Source organism: Haemaphysalis longicornis, unplaced genomic scaffold (assembly GCF_048455015.1).
Source record: "Haemaphysalis longicornis isolate Haplotype H1 unplaced genomic scaffold, Haemaphysalis longicornis Haplotype H1 scaffold_4, whole genome shotgun sequence".
NCBI classification, from domain to species: domain Eukaryota; kingdom Metazoa; phylum Arthropoda; class Arachnida; order Ixodida; family Ixodidae; genus Haemaphysalis; species Haemaphysalis longicornis.
In genome coordinates this window covers 151807005-151826982 of record NW_027526361.1, presented here as the reverse complement: position 1 = coordinate 151826982, position 19978 = coordinate 151807005, and the positions used below count along the sequence as shown (strand labels likewise).

General features: G+C 44.3%; 1 protein-coding gene across 1 annotated transcript in view; it reads right to left on the bottom strand.

Annotated features, from left to right (window-relative positions):
* Positions 1-19978, bottom strand: part of D12 (YEATS domain containing 2 homolog D12) — a 91667-nt gene that overhangs the window by 1727 nt on the left and 69962 nt on the right. Inside the window, exons 13-16 of the mRNA XM_077707804.1 lie at positions 15744-15779; positions 13481-13827; positions 11717-11791; positions 5881-5954 (exon numbers count right to left, since the gene is read on the bottom strand). Coding sequence (XP_077563930.1) covers positions 5881-5954; positions 11717-11791; positions 13481-13827; positions 15744-15779 — 532 coding nt within the window. The remainder of the gene's footprint in view (positions 1-5880; positions 5955-11716; positions 11792-13480; positions 13828-15743; positions 15780-19978) is intronic.

Sequence of the window (19978 nt, the reverse complement as noted above, 5' to 3'; positions counted from 1 at the left end):
CTGTTTGCTCAGAGAGGTAGAGTAAGCCTTCTTCTATCCGATGGCACCTCCCAAAGTTTCGCATTTCGGCCGAAAATTATTAAGAAATACCAGTTTTGGCTTGCGCCTCTTTCAAGCGTTTCTACTGGGCCTTTAAAAAGTTTCAAAAGCATTTTTATCCATTTGCACATTTCAGTGATTTTTACGTTTTGTGCAACACATTTCAAGTACTTCCAATGGTCCAATTTGCATGAAAGTTTGCACACAGTCTCTTCAAAGTGTGTAGAATGTCGATATATATTAGCATTTTCAATCTCTGTATTACATTTTTTGCAAAAATTTAAAATATTGACTCATACCAACCAAAATATAGACATTTGGTGTTCCTGAATTTTTTTACAAATATAGAAATTATATGAATAACTTTTAAGTAGCTTTCGACAGGCCACCTTAGCTAAGCAGCAAAAATGAGATATTTCAGGCTGCTCTAAACAAACATTTACTATGAAAAAGACGCACACAAACAGCCCTATATTTTGCTATTTAGGACTGTCTCACACAAAAGCTTATAAAGCTACATAAAAACTATGAAAATATTTGGAATCAGCATTAAAAACTGCATCTAGAACCAAAGTTCCATAACCGTAGCTACAGTATGAAAGAAAAAGTGTTTTCAAGGAGCATTTCTTTTAAAACTAGCTTGATTCAAAACCCAGGACTATTGCCATACAGAGCTGCCCAAGCTAAAAGGAAGCCTTGAGATGACTGTTTGAGCTAAATGTTTGGCGAACATGTTTAGTGAAATGTAAACCATTACCGTAACCTGGCTCGGTTGTGACAAAGAGAAATGAATCACCCGTAAGGGAATAAAGAACCTTGGGCAGTCCCTACAGCTTGCTTAAACACTGGAAAAGAGTGCGCGTGAAATACTCTGCCTTCTCTTCTAATGTGCTTGGGTGTGCAGATCTTGATGAACTACAGTTGAACCTGGATATATTTGAACTGCAAGGGGATCATGAAATAGTTCGATATATCGATAATTGAAAATATAAAATATAACTGTTTGGAGAATAACTGACAACTCCGCACATCCCTGAGAGCTTTCCGAGATCGCGACAAGTGGTAGCTTAGTGATTCGTTCCTCAAAACATGGAAAATACAAAACGTAGCGTGACAACCACTGCACTTTATTTAGCCCAAAAAAAGCCCAAGACCTTCGCTTGCTTCTTCTTCTGCAGCATGAAGTTCACTAAACCGTCTTCAAGTTTACTAACGCGATCCAAATAGGAAAGGCCAGCACTGCAATAAGGGCAAATCACGCTGAATGCTGAGGCAAGCTCAACTGCTGTGGGCAACTGGGAACGTCACCAAGGCTGCTAGCAGGGTGTTTTGCTTCTTCAGCACCGTAGCAATTAGAGCCACTAAATAAGCTGAAGTTGCGCTCCACCACCACCTGGACGTCGTCTTCCGCACTTGCAAACTCGCATTCTGTAGTGCAATCTGCAATGGCACGTGGGAACGCTGACGGCTCTCTAAATTCACTCCAGAGGCAACCAACACCACCATCTTCTGAGTACCCTTGGGTGAACCAGCTGCACGAACATGAACATGACACGCTCCAGAATGCCTGGCCTGCGCTGCCTTTGCCTTTATGTCTGCTTTTCTGCGTGGTATCGCACTCAAAATCGCACTCGAGGAATATCGCACTCGAGGAATTTCGAATTTCGAATGCCTTAGCAAATGACGACTTTTTCTTACTGGCTTCCACCCTTTGAAATGATGTCTGCCTTCGTTGCTCAATCCAAATTCTTTCGTTTCTTCGCAACCATAGATCCAAAGACAGTGCGCAGCGAACAAAACAAACATGCACCACATGACACTGGTCTAGAAGCCCCTCTCCCTGCACCAGCAGAGCCGTTCCTGGGTCACAATGCATCCGGTTGGTTTCTCCTCCTCCTCTGCCATTTACGCCAAATCACTCCCTGCGTTCTCGTTTCCGTGCGGCTATCCCCATGCTAGTGCAGCAAGAAAGTTGGTCAGGTGTTGAAGGCCACCTAAGCAATGCGCTGAGTAAGAAGTTGTCATCATCACCACCTCACAGAGGCACGGTGTTTAATATATGCAAAGGGATGGTGAACGAGAGTTCGATACACGCGTACAAAAGCACTATACTTTCGCATGGAATTTCCAAGGGGACGCTTAGAAAGTTCAATACTGTATATGCAATAATTCAATATACACGCGTTTGATACATCTAGATTGGCCTATATACCGATGTTCGAAGCATGAATTATGTGCAATGCATAGCAAAATGTGTGGGTTTCAAGTTTATCGTTTGCTTCCTTGTTCTCGTACATCTGCGCATCCACTGAAGGTAACTGGCGCAGCGTGTGGTGCAAACAAATGTATCATTATTGGTAGTATTTTTGTTATGCTGCGTTCATTTGCATTCTGGCGTCTTTGTCGCAACTGTTCTCGCTTTGTTGCAATACCGTTGTCAAGCAGAAAACAGGCTGCAGCCTCATCAAGCTGTCTATGAGTGCCTCTCTCCAGCACTTCTTGTTTTGCATCTGCATTTTACGGAGCAGAAAAAAATTAAGATGATAAAAGCGAAGCTTTCTGTTCCTCACTGATGGCAACGTCGCACCAAAATGCCCTGCAGGAAAGCCAGCCATCTAGGACGACGATGATGACCATAGGTGGAGTGAAAGATGGTTGAAACACAAAGCTTCCTCTGGTCAGAAGCCTATGTCTTTAAAAAGTCGAAGGCTCAAAAATTCTAATCGTTACACCCACAACACACTGCGAGAACATCAACTGACACAATGGGTTTCCACGAAGGCACATTGAGCAACTCAAGAAAAGGACGCTTCCCAAGGCTGGAATTGAACACGAATCGTCAATGTTGTGAAGCCGACATTTATCCGACTACACCATTCCAACAGGGTCAAAGCAGTTTGGATTTTGAACTTCGACATTCACTCATGTTGTGCATTGTGCATGGAAGAAAGCTTCGCATTTTAACCACCTTTCTCTAAAGAAAGGAGCTTTGGTTTTTTCCCCTCTGGCTTGAGGCTTTTCAGTGCTGAAGCAGCGGAGAAAGTTGAGCAATGCCGTGCAATGAAAGCAGAAGGTTGGTTTTCGCCAAGGGCGCCACTCTGACGTGCAGAGACACCTCTAGCTGTGGATGCCTGTATCAGTTCATGACCACCGGCAGCACCATGTCAGTGCTCGTCAAGTTTATGGGTGAAGTGACATCGCGACTTCCTGCCACACGTCGAAGATGCTCGGCTCTCATTTTCTCCCCCCCCCCCCTTCCCCCCTTTACACGAGGGGACGTCACACAGACGTGTCTCTTTTTGAGGTAGTCTCGGTCGTGCAATAAATGAGACACAAAACTAGAATATGTTCCACGCAACATTCACACTTAAGCTCGGGTATTCTAGTGAGTAAAAAAGGTGAAATCAATAATACTAACTGTTCTGTGCACAGATTCACCAAAGAGCAGCAAGACGCCATAAACTGTGAACTCCGAGCCAGCCCCATGTCCCCCGGAGGGAGAAACGAGTGTGTTTTGTGTTTGTGCCTGCAAGGTATTCGCCCCATTTTCCTTCCGGCCATGCAGCCCGGCGTGGGCCATGCCTGGAAGCCGAGGTGGCAGGACCAAACAATCTACCGTTGCCAGACCTTGAGACAGCACCACCTTTTTTGTGGAGCTGAGCAGAGGAAGGAACTTGTAACCTTTCCACTTGTAGCCTTTTTTGCATTTCATTCGTGCTTAATTAGAGTCTGCCTTTTAGGCCTTCTAATGTTTACCCATTACAGGGGTGGAACAGGGTACATGGGTTCGGTAGCAGTTGTGGGAGCAGGCAAAATCGCCTTTTGGAGCAAGCTTGGAGCAGCCAGAAAGGCCGTTTAGAAGGGGGCTAGCACAGGCGCTGTGCTAGGCACCTGCCAATTAAGTTCAATCTATTTATCTACTATATTAGGCATTCTACTGTGCACTAGAACCTACTCCAAACCAGGAACGCAGTTCTTGTACTGTATCTGGAAATCTACAATAAGTGGACTTTTCTACTTTCAGCCCCAGCGAGTGCGCCGCATTATCACAATTCAAAGAGTCACACACAGAGTCAAAGGGGATCAGATAACAGGCCTTGCTTCATATCCGGTACACAGCAGAGTTAAGCGAACGCACGGCGGCAATCCGTGAAAGAAGGCGTTTCCTTATATTTTTTCTATCAGTGCGTGCGAAGAAGAACGTATCTTTGTCTTTGCCCTTCATGGGATTGCGAGAGCCGGTGAATGTATGCTGTAGATTACATAATGAAAGCTTGTTAGAGTGCATAAATAATGCTGGCCCATCCTCTCCATAAGCAAAGCTAACCTCAAAGTTTACACGCTAAAATGAGTACTTATTTCCAAATAAAAGCGAACCGAATTAGAAAGCGATGGCAAAGCACCCAATATCCCTTTTTGTTCAATACATGCAGCTATGCTCATCAAGAAGTTTTGATTAAATGTAAGTTCATTTCCAATAAACTGCAAACCTTTCACGCAAATCTATTTTAATGTGACACAAAAACATTTCGGCAATTTTCCATAGATTGTTGCCCAGCTGCAAGCACCGGCAAACAAAACCGTGCAAATGCGACACAAATACCATATTTACTCGCATAATGATCGCACTCGTGTAATATCGCACCCCTGATGTTCGTCATCAAAATGTGATTTTTTTTTATTTCCCGCACAATGATCGCACCCTCCACTTGCTGCAGCCATATGCCGTATGTGTGCCAAGTCTAGCTGACGATGGTCGTGCTTACCTACATTTCCTCCTCTTTCAAAGCGGATATCGCTACGTTATTGCCACAGACTTGCCGGTATTAGCGATATCGGCAAGCATGAGTTCATTATTGGTGCAGAAGAAACTCTCACTAAATGCACATAATGTACTCACAACACCCCCCCCCCCTCCAAAAAAAACGTGCTCAGCTTGCTGCGTCGGCAGCTGTGTCCCGCACTGTGACAGCAGCAGCTACTCATTGGTCGACCTGTTCTCACCTCACAGCAAACTCGTTCCAGCGCGTTCCATAATTCATGAAAACAGTACAATTTGCATCACTTTGCAACGTGGCTGCCGGTGGTCCATGGAGTTTTTGTTATGTTTTTATTTATTATGTCTATTATGTTCATGAGACCTATCGTTAAAATTCTGACCTCCAACTTGCTTGCGTTTTCTGCGCTGAAACTTTTTTCGCAAAAAATTTACCTCGCGTAATGAACGCACCCCTAAGTTTGCATCATAATTTTGGAAAAACAAGTGCGATCATTACGCGAGTACATACGGCAAATCCAAAATGAAGGCGAGTGCATGCGGCCTCACAGCTAAGCAAAAGCCAACTTCCATAGCCGCTCATAGCTCTGATGAAACCGAAACCATAACCGCATTGGAACTGAAAACACCATGTTTCAGCCAAGTTTTCGGGCACGGGGCATCATGGCGGTCACACCTCGCTGCTCAATTCGGGCTCTGCGGTGCAGGACGACGCTGATAAATGAGTTTAGTGCAACAGGGGCGGTTCAGCGCAGGATGGCACAGCTAAACAAGATTGGCACTCAATGGCGCAAATGGCGCAGCTGTTCCACCCCTGCCATTATCTTTATGGATAGCAAACACATAGAATCCGTCGAACAGTGTACCGTGAGGTCAGAATGCTAACACCAAAAATTTAAATCCGTACTCGTTTGCAGAAACAGAGAACTGAAACGGCTGAATTCACACACAAATCTGACAGAGCGTCTGGACATAAAGCAAGTGCAGTGCCACCTCATTTGCATGCTACTGGTTTGCAATGGCTCAACACAATAATAACAATAGTACAAAGAAAAAGTACTCACCTATCCAGCCGCGTCCTCCTGAAGGCTGCATCCACTGCATTCCTCAGCAAAGCCGCGGCAAAGTTTTTACAAGCCTGCAATCCACAAAAAAACGGGGAGGCATAAGACACTGAAAGGGGCAAGTAGGAGGCTTTAAGATGCCTCGTGAGCATGCTGAAAGACACTGAACTATACCCCAAAGTGTCCTGCTTTTGTGCTAAGGTCTCCCATAACACTAGTGCACTGGGTGCTTACCTTATTCACTGCCGATTCAGCACCCTCGTAGGTAGAAGCTCTCAACAGCCTCATATCTGTAGGTAGAGGTTAGCTTGCACTGTCTTTAATCTTTACCTCCTGATAAGCTTGACCACAATGGCCGGGACCCTTTCGCATTTTCTGAAGAATTCCTCCACAATCCCTGCCATCCTTTTGTAGATCAAGGACCAAACTCCGTGCTATGTACTTTCTTTCTCAATGCCCTCGATAGAACAGGCAATGCCCGCTGTTCCACTCCTTGAAGCTCTCACCTGTTCTAACCTCGATGACTCTTATGATACCACAGTTAACACCTGACAGCCCTTCTAGTAGCTCAGCTAAGTTGCTCTCAATTGGCAGATTCCTAGCATTAAGCACTGCGAAGTTGATGTTTCAGAGGCGGCCTGTCTGGGCCCACAGATTCTTAGCAACCTCTGCTTTACAGTTGCTGGGGACTGACGGCTGAGATTTGGGTTGGTCATTCATGAAGGGTACTATACAAGGGTGGCCCGATCCCTCTCTGGTCACGCAGCGCTGTTTGTGTCCCTGAGACCCTTCCTAGAACCACGGAACATTTCTAGTGTACCGTTCATCCACTGATGAACAGTGATTTGGAGCAATTTTTGTATCAGCAAATTATTAATTTTGGAGCAATTTGGAGCACCTAAATGCCAGTTTTGGAGCACCTTGGAGCAACTAAACATCAACTGCTAGATGTGTCCAAAGCATCTCTCAACACTAAAGATTGACCAGTATCGTCCAGTAATTGATGTGTAGGTCGTCATGGAATGCGCTTCAAGGTGCTTTTCCCACATGCGATCACAAATAGACGGCACAGCGTATTAAGAATAATGGTCTTCTTGTCCCTACTAGGGGAAGTCTTTTTCAAGGAGTCACTGAAAACGCTTCATAGTTGGCAGGCTCGAACATGCATTAAAAATAGCTTTCACAGTCAGCTCTCCCAATAGCCCAAGAATAGCGAAATAGCCAATAAAGAAAAGTTCTACAACCACAAGAAAAAGTAGCCATATTTGGCTTTTCAGGACCTGTCATTCCTGGGGCAATGGGATTTTTTTTTCCACCTATTTCGAAACAGTAGCTAGAAGTCGCCAGAAGTTTGCTGCAATTAAATCCCCAAGTATCCACGCAATAGCAAAAATGCAACAAAACATAATTTGCAAGGTATTTAGTTCCTTTCTGGTGTGGATAAAAGACAACATGCAACACGATAATGAATATTGAAATGCTTCGACAAACCTGCCTAGCAAAAAAACAATGCGCCTCTTTTCTAGTTTATTAATTGTTGAGGCAAGCCCTCGTGTTTTACTTTTTCATTTTATTAGATGCAGGCGCTTGCTATCAGTCCCCGTGCGCATTTCCAAGCTAGCTGGAAATGTGCACGAGAAATGCACATGGAGCACTTTTGCATGCGATTCGTGCGCGTTGGCGTTGCGCGTGCGATTTTTTCACGCCCGCACGCGGCAGTTTCTACCACGCTGAGAAAATGACGCACGTCGCACGCGGCAGTGGGAGGAGCCTGGCGACTTGCGCCAATGGGGAGGCGCGTGCCTCATGGCGGCGGTTTTCAAGCGCTCGAGACAGCCCGGCCACGGCCGGCTGGCTCCGTCGGCGGTTTTTAGGCTTACTACCCCGGCAGGTATTGCATGGACGTTTTCACTAGCGACGCGGATGATGTTTTATAGTACCGATTTCGCCCACATTATAAGCTCCTTTACCACACAAGAAACTTCGTGCGCGCCTTGAGCAATGTTTTAGAGAGCGCTTAAAAGAGGTCGCTCGAGATCTCCACACCACTTCGCGGCCGAAGCCGCCGCCATGTTGCCGCGCCGCGTGCAGAGTGCGCGTGCTTACGCGGCGAGTTTTCGCAAGCAGAAAACGCTCCATGAGGTTCGTGCTTTAGAGAGACTGGCTGTTCTTCACGGCCCGCTTCACTTGCGGCGGTCCCCTCCGCGAGCCCAACAAGCGAAGCGAGAGCTTGCAGCCGACCGCGTCACGCATGCCGCGAAACGGCGCTCCCGCTGGCTCTCGGAGCGGAGAGGGCCGGCAATAAACGCCACCTAAAACTACCTATTGTTTATAGCAGGAATTATTGGAAACTACAACAAGAAGGAAAGTTTTTAACCGCGGTACACCAGCGCTGCAATGACTTGCTAGACGAAAACACTGTATTGGCGGTACAGTGACGGCGCCAACCAAACTCACCGCGGAAAACACGATTACGGGTGCGAGGGAGTTCAAGTTATCAACCCGATTTAGTTATAGTACATGTCTAGAGACCACTGCGAAGTAGTGCTTGTAACAGGCTGCACGCGATTGGCGCGACACAAATTTTGGCGCACTTTTGGCACACTTGCTTGCAAAATCGTGGTTTTTTATCAGGATGGCGCAGGATACCTCATTTGGCGCAAATTGGCGCAGGAGTGGCAGCACTGAGTGTAGCCTCCCCGGCACCTAGCTTCTCTTACATGAGCAAAGGCGTCAATGTCCTCATAATTCTTGAGCCCTTTCGTGAGGGAATGATTGCGTAATGTCGCAAGGGCCAGCCTGTGTCGATTTTACCAGTATGTGGAGTTGAGAAAAAGAACCCCAAACAGAGAATTCTGGGATAGCAAAGTGAACTGGAAGTGGTTGAAATTTAAAATGACGTTTTTTTTTTTCTTGATAAGAAAATCAGCAAAGTCTGTGGTGAGAGAACCTGCCTGGCATTCACAGGAAGTGATCACAGGTGCACCAAAGCAGACAACGTATGGGAATTCCCCTTCTGATTGGCTCTTGTGACAGTGTTTTCTAATTTTTATTACGTATCAGCGAAACAGCTTCTCTCATAGCAGGGTTCTTCCATACCTCAGTGGTATAAAGCCTCAAGTGCTCAGTAAGGCTCAGCGCAGGGATCTCCAAAGTCAGTGCTTAAAGTCCCCCTTTAACCCTTTCCTTTCAGGCACTTTTCAGGCTTTACGCCTGCACTTCGTGTCATGCAGAGATAGACACAGAAGGAACGATAAAGATCCATGCAGAAATGAAAGAGGTATTCCATTTTTAAATTTAAAAATACAAGCAAACTCTCTCTCTCTCTCTCTACTCTCTCTCTCTCTCTCTCTCTCTCTCTCTCTCTCAAAAGCCAGGGGACAGCTGCTGGCTTCCCATTCCCCCAATGATGGTGCATCGCAGGACCAGTGAGAGCAGCGAAAAATGTCTCGTTCTGGAAGTTTTAAGACCATGGTTGTCTGTCCTGGGAAGCTTCTGTCCATTTTGGTTCTTTTATTGAAATAATGAAAAACAATAATTTAACAAAAAATAAAGACAGCAGTGTACCTTACTTCCGCTGAAAAGATTATTTTCGCATAACACAAAACATGTTTGGTTGAACGTGTACTGAGGTAAATTAGGCTAGATAAGTAGGAAAAAAAAAAAAAGCTTGGCCTCTGTAGGGTCGAACTACCGACTCCCAAAAGCAAAGTATTTTCTTTGAGGTACTTTTCAGGCTTTACGTCTGTGCTTCATGTCATGTCTATTTCTCGTTCCCAGCAAATGTTGCCATCCCTTAGCCATTCCAGCAATGTGGCAAGATGTAAGAACTTGACGGCACATGCCTGGGCGTCAGAGAGTATCTATGTGTGTGTGTAGTTTTTGTTGTTTCGGCAGTGATAATGTTTGTTCATCCTGAACCGAACTTGCAGATCGGTCCCATCATGCTAATACTACAAGAAATTAAGCCAGAGCTCCCTCGTTTAACTCATAGAAAGCTATTGCACGGTCGCGATATTCCCAACGCAGACCAAGGAATGCCCCACTATAGAATTGCAGTTGCTTTAGGTTACAGCCTTCCAACAAAAATAGTTTGATTGAATTTGTCTCATGGCAGCCGATTGCTGCTAGACAAAAAAAAAAAAAAAAAAGGAGTGTGATTGTTTTTCGGTGAACAGAACGGCACTTCCCACTGTGAAAGCACGTCCCAAACATTGGGACTCTTGTGGGGGACTGAAAACACCAAATCTGCCATCCGCATTGCTATGCTCGCTGAGTATGCCACTTCTGGTGTCAATGCTGATATCTGCCGAGCATAGACATTGTCACATGGAATGCAGATGGATGGTTTGGCATGCATTTTTGCGAAGCGCGCAGGTGCTGACAGCATAGAAAGGGGCTCATCGTAACACAGCTTGAAAGGGTACACAAGCACTCAAAGTGGGCAGTAGTGTCTGCTTTTGTTACTATCCCCGGTTAAGTTTTATGCTTCCTTTAAGAAAAAAATAGGACCTAAAGCATTATTTAGACTCATTTTGGTCGATACAATGTTGTATACAAAGTATTGCAAGCTCAGCCAATCATAGGGTGTGTAGGGTCCCTGCATTGCATCGCCATATCCGGAGGCTTCGAGTGTGACAGAGCCAGTGTTAGATTTGCTTGTATTTGTAGACGGAAATATTGAGTAACTTTCTTATTTGGGCATCTATCCTGATAATTCTTTTTGTGTCTGTATGTGAACAACCCAAAGAACCGATGTAGGGCCAGAAAAGTGCCTGTAAAAAAAGCGTTTCAAGGCTCCTTTAAGGCGAGAACACGTTCACAGCCATGCCATTACCATGTGATGCAGGGTTTTACTGGGCTTAATTAGGCTTTAGCTGTGTTTGTGTTGTGCCGCCTGGCCTTTGACGTGACGTTAGTAGACTTGGTGCGTCCTCTGGGGCTCCTTTCAAAATTACGGCACAAACCACAGTAAAAAAAAAAAAAATTCCCGGGCCATCTCCACTAACATAAAACCTGGAGGAGGAGCGAAGCATGCAGTGTGTAAGTGTATTCTTGGCACCTTCGCGTTTTTGCCAACGGAGGCGAAACCGTTGGGGGGTAGAGGTACACAGCTTTGCCGTAGAAGTCGCTTGTCTTTGAAGCACGAAGCTCTTTAACGCGAGTGGTAAACGAGTGTTCTGGTGTTTTTTTAGTACGTATTACATTCTAGTGTGAGGCGTAAACGAGTTTCCCCATGTTTTAGTAGAGTGACTACATGAGACAATGATTACGACGACGACGACAGGGGACACCAACAGCCCCAGCCCCTAAGGGGCTTCGCCCCTGAAAGCAGCAACTGACAAATACTCCTTGCATCATACAATCTCAAACCAATGACAGCATCCACTGAGAAGAGTAGCCAAAATGCAGCAAACTAGAGCATGACAGTTTACATGGACCTGGGTTGTGTGTTGTTGCCTTGGCCAGATACCTGGGTATCCTCAATGTGCGTCGTAGTCTCAACAAACGGGCCCTTTTCCTCTCTGTCCCAGTAAGAGCCACTGCCAACAAGAATCGTACCAAGGACGTAGTGCTCTGTAGCACAATGCCTTAGCCATTAAATGACTGCAGTCAGTCCTAACGGTCCCTTCTATTCAAACCGCCAACCCTCTGACTGTGTACAAAAGTACGCACATAAAAAACGCCCCCTGCCACTCCAGGATAGAAATGTATCCCCATCGACTTCCCTACTGCACAGTTCTGGCCAAATACTGGATGTATAACTACGTATGTCCCAGGAACTGTATGTGCCATTGTGTGAGAATCGGACAGTGAAGAAGGAAGGGGAACTCACGGAGACCATCATTTCCTCCACGACAGGTACATCGATGCGCGGCTCCAACTCACAGCCTGTCAGGTGAATCCCCACCTGCGCACCGAAAGGAGCAAATTTCGCATAAAAGAAATGCAAAAGAGAAAAAAAGCTGTGGTTTCTAAAAAAATTCCAGACTAGTGGTATATGCAACAAAGATTAAAAATTAACATCCAACCATTTCGCTCTTTTCATTTAAATAATGAAAAACAATAATTTAACAAAAAATAAGGACAGCAATGTACCTTACTTCCGCTGAAAAGATTCTGTTCGCGTAACACAAAAGATGTAATAATTGAACGTGTACTGAGTTTGATTATGCTAGAGTAGCAAAAAATGAAGAACTGGTGGCAATGCCTTAAAGGGTCATGAAGACAAAATACAATATTGCCCAGTTCGAAAGAACCAGGCTCTTGTAGCTTGCTCGCTCCATTCAAGCCAGAAAAAAAAAAAAAGAGGAAGAAATGTTGAAAAATTTGTATTTCGGGCCATAGTGGTGTAATATGGCATGTGGATAAGAAGACCAGGCACAAAAAAACATTTCTATCAGTTTGTTACTTGCGAATTAGCATTTAAGTGGTATGCTCAAACGAAACTAAAGGTCCCAATACAATTTCCGAATACAAAGGTCCCAACCGAGAACAATAAATTTATTTTGGGCCCAAAGGCACTCGTTCTCAGGAATGCGTTGAGAGCTGCATATCTTTCAGTTAAACGAAAAGTTGTTCAGCCTTTAGTGCCCCTTTAATGCTTTCGCATCACGAATCGTAAGAAGCATCAAAATATCTCCGAGGTCTTTTTTTTTTACGCTGTCTTTACCCATTACCCTTTCCTGTCTCAAAATCTCTTTGCAAATGGATTAGCAGCCACCTTTTCGCACACTGTGATTCGGCCTTCTGGCTGGCAGCAGACCACCAGGAATGAAGAACCTCCTTTCTTTATGGAGTTTTGCTATGTGTACACTTATGCTACCTTCTTCCCAAGCTCGCCCCTTCCGTTCAAAGGTCATGTGAAACTGCTCCAGATACGACCAGATCACGGATTCCATACTGACAGATGTTGTAGGAGAGATGAGCCTTCAGGCATGTGTTGAGGAGATGCCCTGTAATACACCACATTAGCATAATTTCTTCTGGCTGGAAATGGGTTGCATTAGCTATTACAAAAAATAAAGGAGTCCAAATAGTGCAAGACATCAAATTACAATCTCACCAAAGAGCGATTTAAGTTATGCTTGGGCAACTTAACACGACTAAATTTTGTGCAGTTATAGTTTTGGTGAAGTGTAAATAGATGTCGTGACTTGTTTCCACAAATTGACACACCAGCTAGTTTAAAAGCCATTTTTTTGGACTCGCTACAGAGTGGAAACAGTGGTGTCACATCCCTCGCTTTGAAAGGGTTTAATAACGTGCTAGCAGTCAGACATGCTACAGTTTACTGCACGAACTAAAACTGAGTTCAGGCCATTTTCCGCAATCGTAACGACACCCGCAGGGTGTCTTGCCAATTTGTATACACACCACTGAATTAATAATGCCCGAACCAGTTGATAACATTCGAAATGAAGCCCACTGTACAGAATAAACTTAGACAAAAACATTTTTGACACTCACACCCCTGCGAAATATGGGATAACATTCATTTCTCACTCTGGACTTCCCTAACACTGCATCACCATTTTGCACGTGATCCCACAGGAAGAGAGAGAAAAGAGCGACCACTCTATCCGATTCCACAACTCACCTCAGCTGCAGCTTCCCGGACAAAGGCCGCCGCTGGGGACAGGGGCAGGTGGACCTTGGCTTTCCGTAGCAGGCACTTCTCTGGCGAAGCGGAGGAGGAACTGTGCGGTGCTGCTGTTGTGGCTGATGTGGGTGCGTCGACACCTTGCTCCGACGACGTGCGGGCATCGTGGGGTTGTGACACATCATCCGGTTCCCCGTCTCTGTCCAGTCCGTCGATGTCCACCTCGTCCTCTCCATCGCCTGCTCCGTCTTGGCTGCCTCCTTCCACGGCAGACGCCGCATCCGCGAGACGGGCAATCAGTTCGGTGGGCTCCGAGTAGCTGTTGTGCTCGCTGGGCTCCACGCCTGTGCCAGAGGGAGGAAGAAATGGAGGAGGGACGCATTAACTTTGCTGGCCTCTAAAACAAAACTGTTTTATCTCTCTCTTAAGATTCAAGTGTACCGTAAAGTTCCAAGCGAACGCCCACCCCCCAAACATCGTCAAACCCGCTCTAGGGGTGAAATATTCCATTGACTAACAGACCCCAAAATCGCCCACCCCCTAAAATCGATGGCTTTAGCGCCAATGAGTGAACAAAAGAAATGCGAATCATCTATTCATGTGTTGATGCGGTCGGTCACTTATTTGTCCTTTCCGCATTTGAGCCGCAAAAGTTCGCCCCCCTGGTATTTTCTCTTGATATCTCCACAGTTTTAATTGGCGGTGCAGCCAATTTTTGTAGTTTTTCGCCCCTGACCCAAAAGATGGCCAATCCTGTAGTATTTTTCACTTGATTTCTCTGAAATTTGGGTGGGTGTTCTTTCGGAACTTTACGGCAGTTTCCACCCAACAACCCCCTCCTCTTTGATATTTGGCGCTACCACGTAGTTACCCAACTTTGAGATGATTTTCTGCGGCGACTTCGTCACCCACTACTGTTCCTTGAAAAAAGCACGCCACTCATGATTTTCCCACACCTACAACTCACTTCTGTGATAAGAGCTCCAGCTGTAAGTCAAAATATAACGCCAAGTCATAAAGTATAAGACATGGACATTCCTTCGAATCAGTCCTGCATGCAAACAGCTGTTTTCCGGCAACATTTGTTTCATGCGTGGGAGTTTCTGGAGATCTCCTAATTGTTGTAAACCTGTTTGTTCTGACAAAGTCTGCGACGGTTTCGGTATATATGGGTATTTTCTTTCAAAAATGTTAGGTAGCTCCGCTATGCAGATGGTTTTTGTTACTGAATTGTCTTTATCGTGTGACTGCTCCTTGGTGAAAGCTGGCTGGACCCAGTTCTAGCGCATTGCGCCACATACCTGCAAGCAGGGCTACCAATAGTGAGCCAGAAGATGGCATTGAATTGCCAGAGTAGGTTCTGACAGCTAAATCATAACAACCTAAAATGCATCATTTTTAACTGTGAGCAGGTTTTTTCACATCGCTTGTCTAGAATCTTCTGCTGGCCATAAATGCAAAGTCAGTCACCCAGAAGGTTTTGCATCACATTAGAAGAAGTTGTTGTCATAATATAAAACAGTCAGATCTTTTTTTTTATAGGAGCATATGAAATTGTGACAGTACAAATGGACGATTTGCTTCCCCGCACATCATGGCCAACCCGTCTCTTTTTTTTCTTTTTTTTTTGTACCTCAACAACTGTTCGGGGCAAATTATTTTCTTTTTCTTGAAATGCTTACTTACAAAGTGTATACTTTTCATTCTGACAAAACATCTGATTTTGGCAATTTTTTTTCCACAAGCATCATTCGTGTAACCATTTAAAGACTCATATTTTTCAAAAGGGCATTCTATTACATGCGTTTCAGTTTGAACAAAAATCAGTATTTTTATGCATAGTTGGCAGAACTAAAGTTTTGAAGGTTAGGACAGCACATAACGTACGACAGAACATAGGACAGGAGTGGTTGGAGGTCAATGGGAGAGGCCTTCGTCCAGCAGTGAACCTAAATGGGCTGATGATGATGATTATGACAGTATTAGGAAGAAGTGTGCGGCACTTTTGCAGTAGCTTGCAAGGAATGGCATTTTTTTTTATTCCTAGGCGTATGACAAGAGAACTAAAACTAAGGCTCCACACGTATGTGAGATAGTTAAGTAAATGACAACACACCCTAAACAAACACTGCTGCAACAAATAAGCGGCTACCACACCCATTTTAGTGACACTTTGAAACAAGGTAAAAAAAGTAAAAAAAAAAAAAAAAAGAGAGCAAAATATCAAATACTACTACCGAAGTGGGGTTGGGACACTCACCAGACATTTCAGCTTCTTCAGGTTGGCTGTCCACATCTGAAGAGAACAGAACAAGCAAAAGTGTATAATGATTAGTTGAAAGACAATAATACCCGAGTCACATGAGCACGAAAAATGACATTAAAGGGGCACATGGGTGTTTGGGACAGGAAAATTGCCCAAAAAAGCATTTTTTTACGTATCACTTTTCTCTTGATTCGCACAATTTTTCCTTAGAAAATTCTGTACTTGGAACAGTACCAGGTACTTATAAAAGCCATAGGGGCCTGATTTCAACAAAAAATTAACAATTCTTCCATAATTCCCCTTTTCTTTCCTGCAAGTGGTATCGCAGGGATAGGAAATTCTTGAAAGGTACATCCCGGCATGTAGTGCAGCTAGGAAGGTCATTTCTTTTGCACTGTGAAGCTGAATGTTTAAACCATCCAATAAGGGAAGCATATTTTGCAGTTTGTGTTTCAGTAGTTGTTTAATTGGTTAGCAGGAGTACTTCAATCCTAGAAGTTAAAATGGATGTACTTGTATGGAATTGCAAAACAACAGCAACAACAACAACAACAACAAAAAAACTGCTTCCCACGTTTCATTCTCCCCAACTTCTGGTATCCATTCATGCCTTGCAGGTAATCTTTTGTTGAATAGTTTTTTTCCCTATTGCTCTCAAGAACAACCAAGAAAGATATTTAGTTAATTTGGTCACTAATTACCTCACATCAAAACTAATTGAATACTTGAAATTAGCTAAAAAAAGTGAACAAGCCCATGAAGTTTCATCACAATTGGGTGGAAAGCAAAAAAAAAAGGTGGGCTGTGCTACACGCCAAAACGCAAAGGCATAAGTTGTGAGGGATGACAGTGATAATGACCAAAAAGACAAACGAACTCATTATTTATTTACGAGTTCTTAACATGGCGAAAAACACCCTAGAAGGGTTAAAAAAATCTTTTTTTTGAGAAATAAAATGCAGGTCGCCAACAAGAAGGCACAAAAAATCGGCTTGCTTCGGGTACATTTCCGCATCAACATTGGTGCCAAGAGTTTTGTTGGTTTCATTTGGTGCCCATCGTGTTCGAGAGTAGGCAGACATACGGCGATCGTGAAGGCGAATGAGTTGTGTGGGACTCCTTCAACCAAAAATAGCATTAGAGCGAAGGACATTCCATTTATGCGTGCAGCAGCATTAATGGTATTAAAACTTGAGGCCTTACGCACTTAAGGTCATTTTTCGGGTACGTGTGGCATGGGTGTTACACCGTATCCTCAATCAACCAGTTCCACTGGCAATTACAATGAATTAGTGGCTAAGCTGCAGCAACAGGCTGAGAATTTCCCCATCATAGCTGTGACTTATCCACAATTCTTGTTTTTCAAGGCGGGATGTAATGCTTTCAAAGCGTTTTCAAGCAAATTATATTAAATATTTTCACTAAAAAAGTAATAATATAGCCTCAATACCGTGCAATTTTGATAAGCCTGTGGTTTTGTTTCAGGAAACCAAAATTTGGTGGCTCACCTGCAAATCAAAATTATGCATAGCAATTTACGCGTAAAAATTAGGTTCACACAAAAAAAAATTTCACTTTTGGATTTTGTTACACAGTTTCGCCATGTTTCACAGATCGAACCAACTATCCCACACTTATGCGTTGACAAGTATGCTTACGCCAGCTTTTTCCCGCGGGCAGTAGCAGGCTTTCCTGCAATGCACCGGTGACATGCGGCTAAAGCCCGTTTTCTTTTGAGTCCGACAAGTCGGATCCAACATGTCGGGTCCGACTTGTCGGTCCGACACGCGAGTTTGTGTCGGGCGGCCGTTTTCTTTTGCATTCGGGAGCAGGACGCCGACAGCAGTGTCGGGCCAAACACGTCACTTGAATCGAATATTGTGATTGGTTCGTCCGACCTTATAGTACTTTTTGTTTACGCTCAAACAGCTATTGTGGTCATTTGAGAAAATTTGAGTTTATTTCCCTCAGCATGGCGCGAATGTTGATCTCACTAGACTTAATCAGCCTGCAGCCGTAACGTCTATGTAGACGCAAGCGCATTGGAGAGCTTCCCATAAACCAGTGCATGCCCGGCGATGCTGCAGCTTGGCTCGGGCAGGGTCACTCTGGCTTGGATTATGAAGCGGCGACGGCGCAAAATCTTCCCGTTTTTCCGAATCTCATGCGGCAAGACTGTTCTTTGAAGCATAATCGCTCTCCCAGCAATGTAACATGCGTCCACGTACGTAGCAGCGCTCTATGATTACGCAGAAACAAGCTCTCGACCGTTCAGCGCATCGCATTCTGATACGGTGCGCACGGGCTGTCTATTTGCGTCGTTACGGCAAATGTTAGCGCTTCGTTCGTCAATTGCAATGAGCACTGGTATTTTAAATTCTGCGACGCAGTGTACAAAATTTTGGTCTGGGAATATCGGCAGCATAGTTGTTACCTTAACATCATGTCCGCATCTCTTAAACACATATTTACGTACTCATTTTGTGATTACGCGCCTGTGGAACTACGACAGTCAGCGATCGTATTTAGGAACTGGCAAAAACCGGAATAGTTCCACCGACCGTCGCCGCAGTGTTTTTTTTTTTTTTTTTTTTTTTTAATGGCGATGCCGGCTTTGACTTTTGTGTTCTACAACGAGATTACCTTTTCTGGACGACTGTACGAAGGCTCCCATCCAGGTCAACAGTTTTACTAATAACTTCCACAGAAAACACAGCTACGGGTTCGATTCCCGGCCGCGGCGGCCGCTTTTCTGATGGAGGCGAAAAGCAAAAACGCCCGTGTGTACGAGATTTCGGCGCACGATAAAGATCCCCAGGTGGTCAAAATTAATCCGGAGCCCTCCACTACGGCGCGCCTCATCGCCTGCGTTGCGTCGGCGCGTTAAACCCAACAATCAATCAATCAATCAGAAAACACAGCTAGGCACATTTAACGCTTTGCTGCATGTTTCAAGTACATTTGTTTACAGTTAATTATGCTGATTCTGACACTACAGATTTTGTTTGCAAATTAGCACATGCTTAGAACCTGGTCCGGGGTTTGTAAAAGCAGGCGTCCGTACACGTCTGCATATGGTGGCCATATACCAGAACGCATGAGCGATTCATACAGCAGAATGGAAGTTTTTTTTTTTATCCCTCACAGGAGCAGGCCAGTCCCACCACTTGCACTTACTGGGGGTACCAGCCGTCTGGCCAAATTAATTTCAAAAAATCAATTCACATACTGCCTCCCACCCTCCCCACTCCTTTCTTGCAGCCTGGGTTACTGCTTGTTCATCGGATTGGAGTGAATAGCTGACACTCCCCTCCTACTTCTAATGGTCCCCATGGTAGTGCCCTTGGTCTTTCCTTTAAATTTTCTGTAATTAATTATTTCCATTGTAAATGAGCCTAGACAGATTTCGCTATATGCTGGCAATTTCACTATTTCTTATAATATCCCCTCCTGGAGTCATGTGTGGGCTACAGGGTTAAAACCGGATGACTGCAGTCTCCCTTCATATCATCAACAAAAAGAGTCCACTCACACTTTTTTACCCTTTTTCAGGAAAACTTGCCCGAAGCTCAGAAATGTTCTCGTCTAGCTATTGTATAAACTAGCAACTTGAGCTGAAGTCACATATAAAAATCAATGTTTCCTCATTTTGTCATGAAGTCGGTTTTATAAGCATAAACTCACCGATACTCCAGCAAAAGTTAGATTACTTTTGTACCCTACTTTAATTTGATAGAAACTTCAGTATGCCTGCACCGTCTCAGACCCCTATAGAGGAAATAATATCGAATTGGTTGAAAAGGCTCTAAGAAAGGCTGTTGACTTTATTGATTCTAAATATAATTGCACAAATTCTCTTTGTGAGGTCATAAGCTTATGGGATTCGAATGTTAGTCAAGGAGAAAGTTTTTGCATCTTACATTTGTTCACTGTTCAGAATTCTAACTATGGGCACACGGATTCTATTAATGAGCTCATGCAAACTGGTGCGATTGAAACACTAGGGAAAAAAGAAATCTTAATGCCTTAAATTTTTTGCTGTTGTTATGCTACAAACTTGGCCTAGATACAAGACCACGACATACTTCAAAATAATATTCATCATTACCATTTTCATTCTTTCACCCGTTCTACACACCGGTTGAAATTTTTTTTTCCCACATGTATTATCGACTGGAAAAATACGCCTGAACATATGTCTTAATTAATTTGAATACATAGAAACAAAT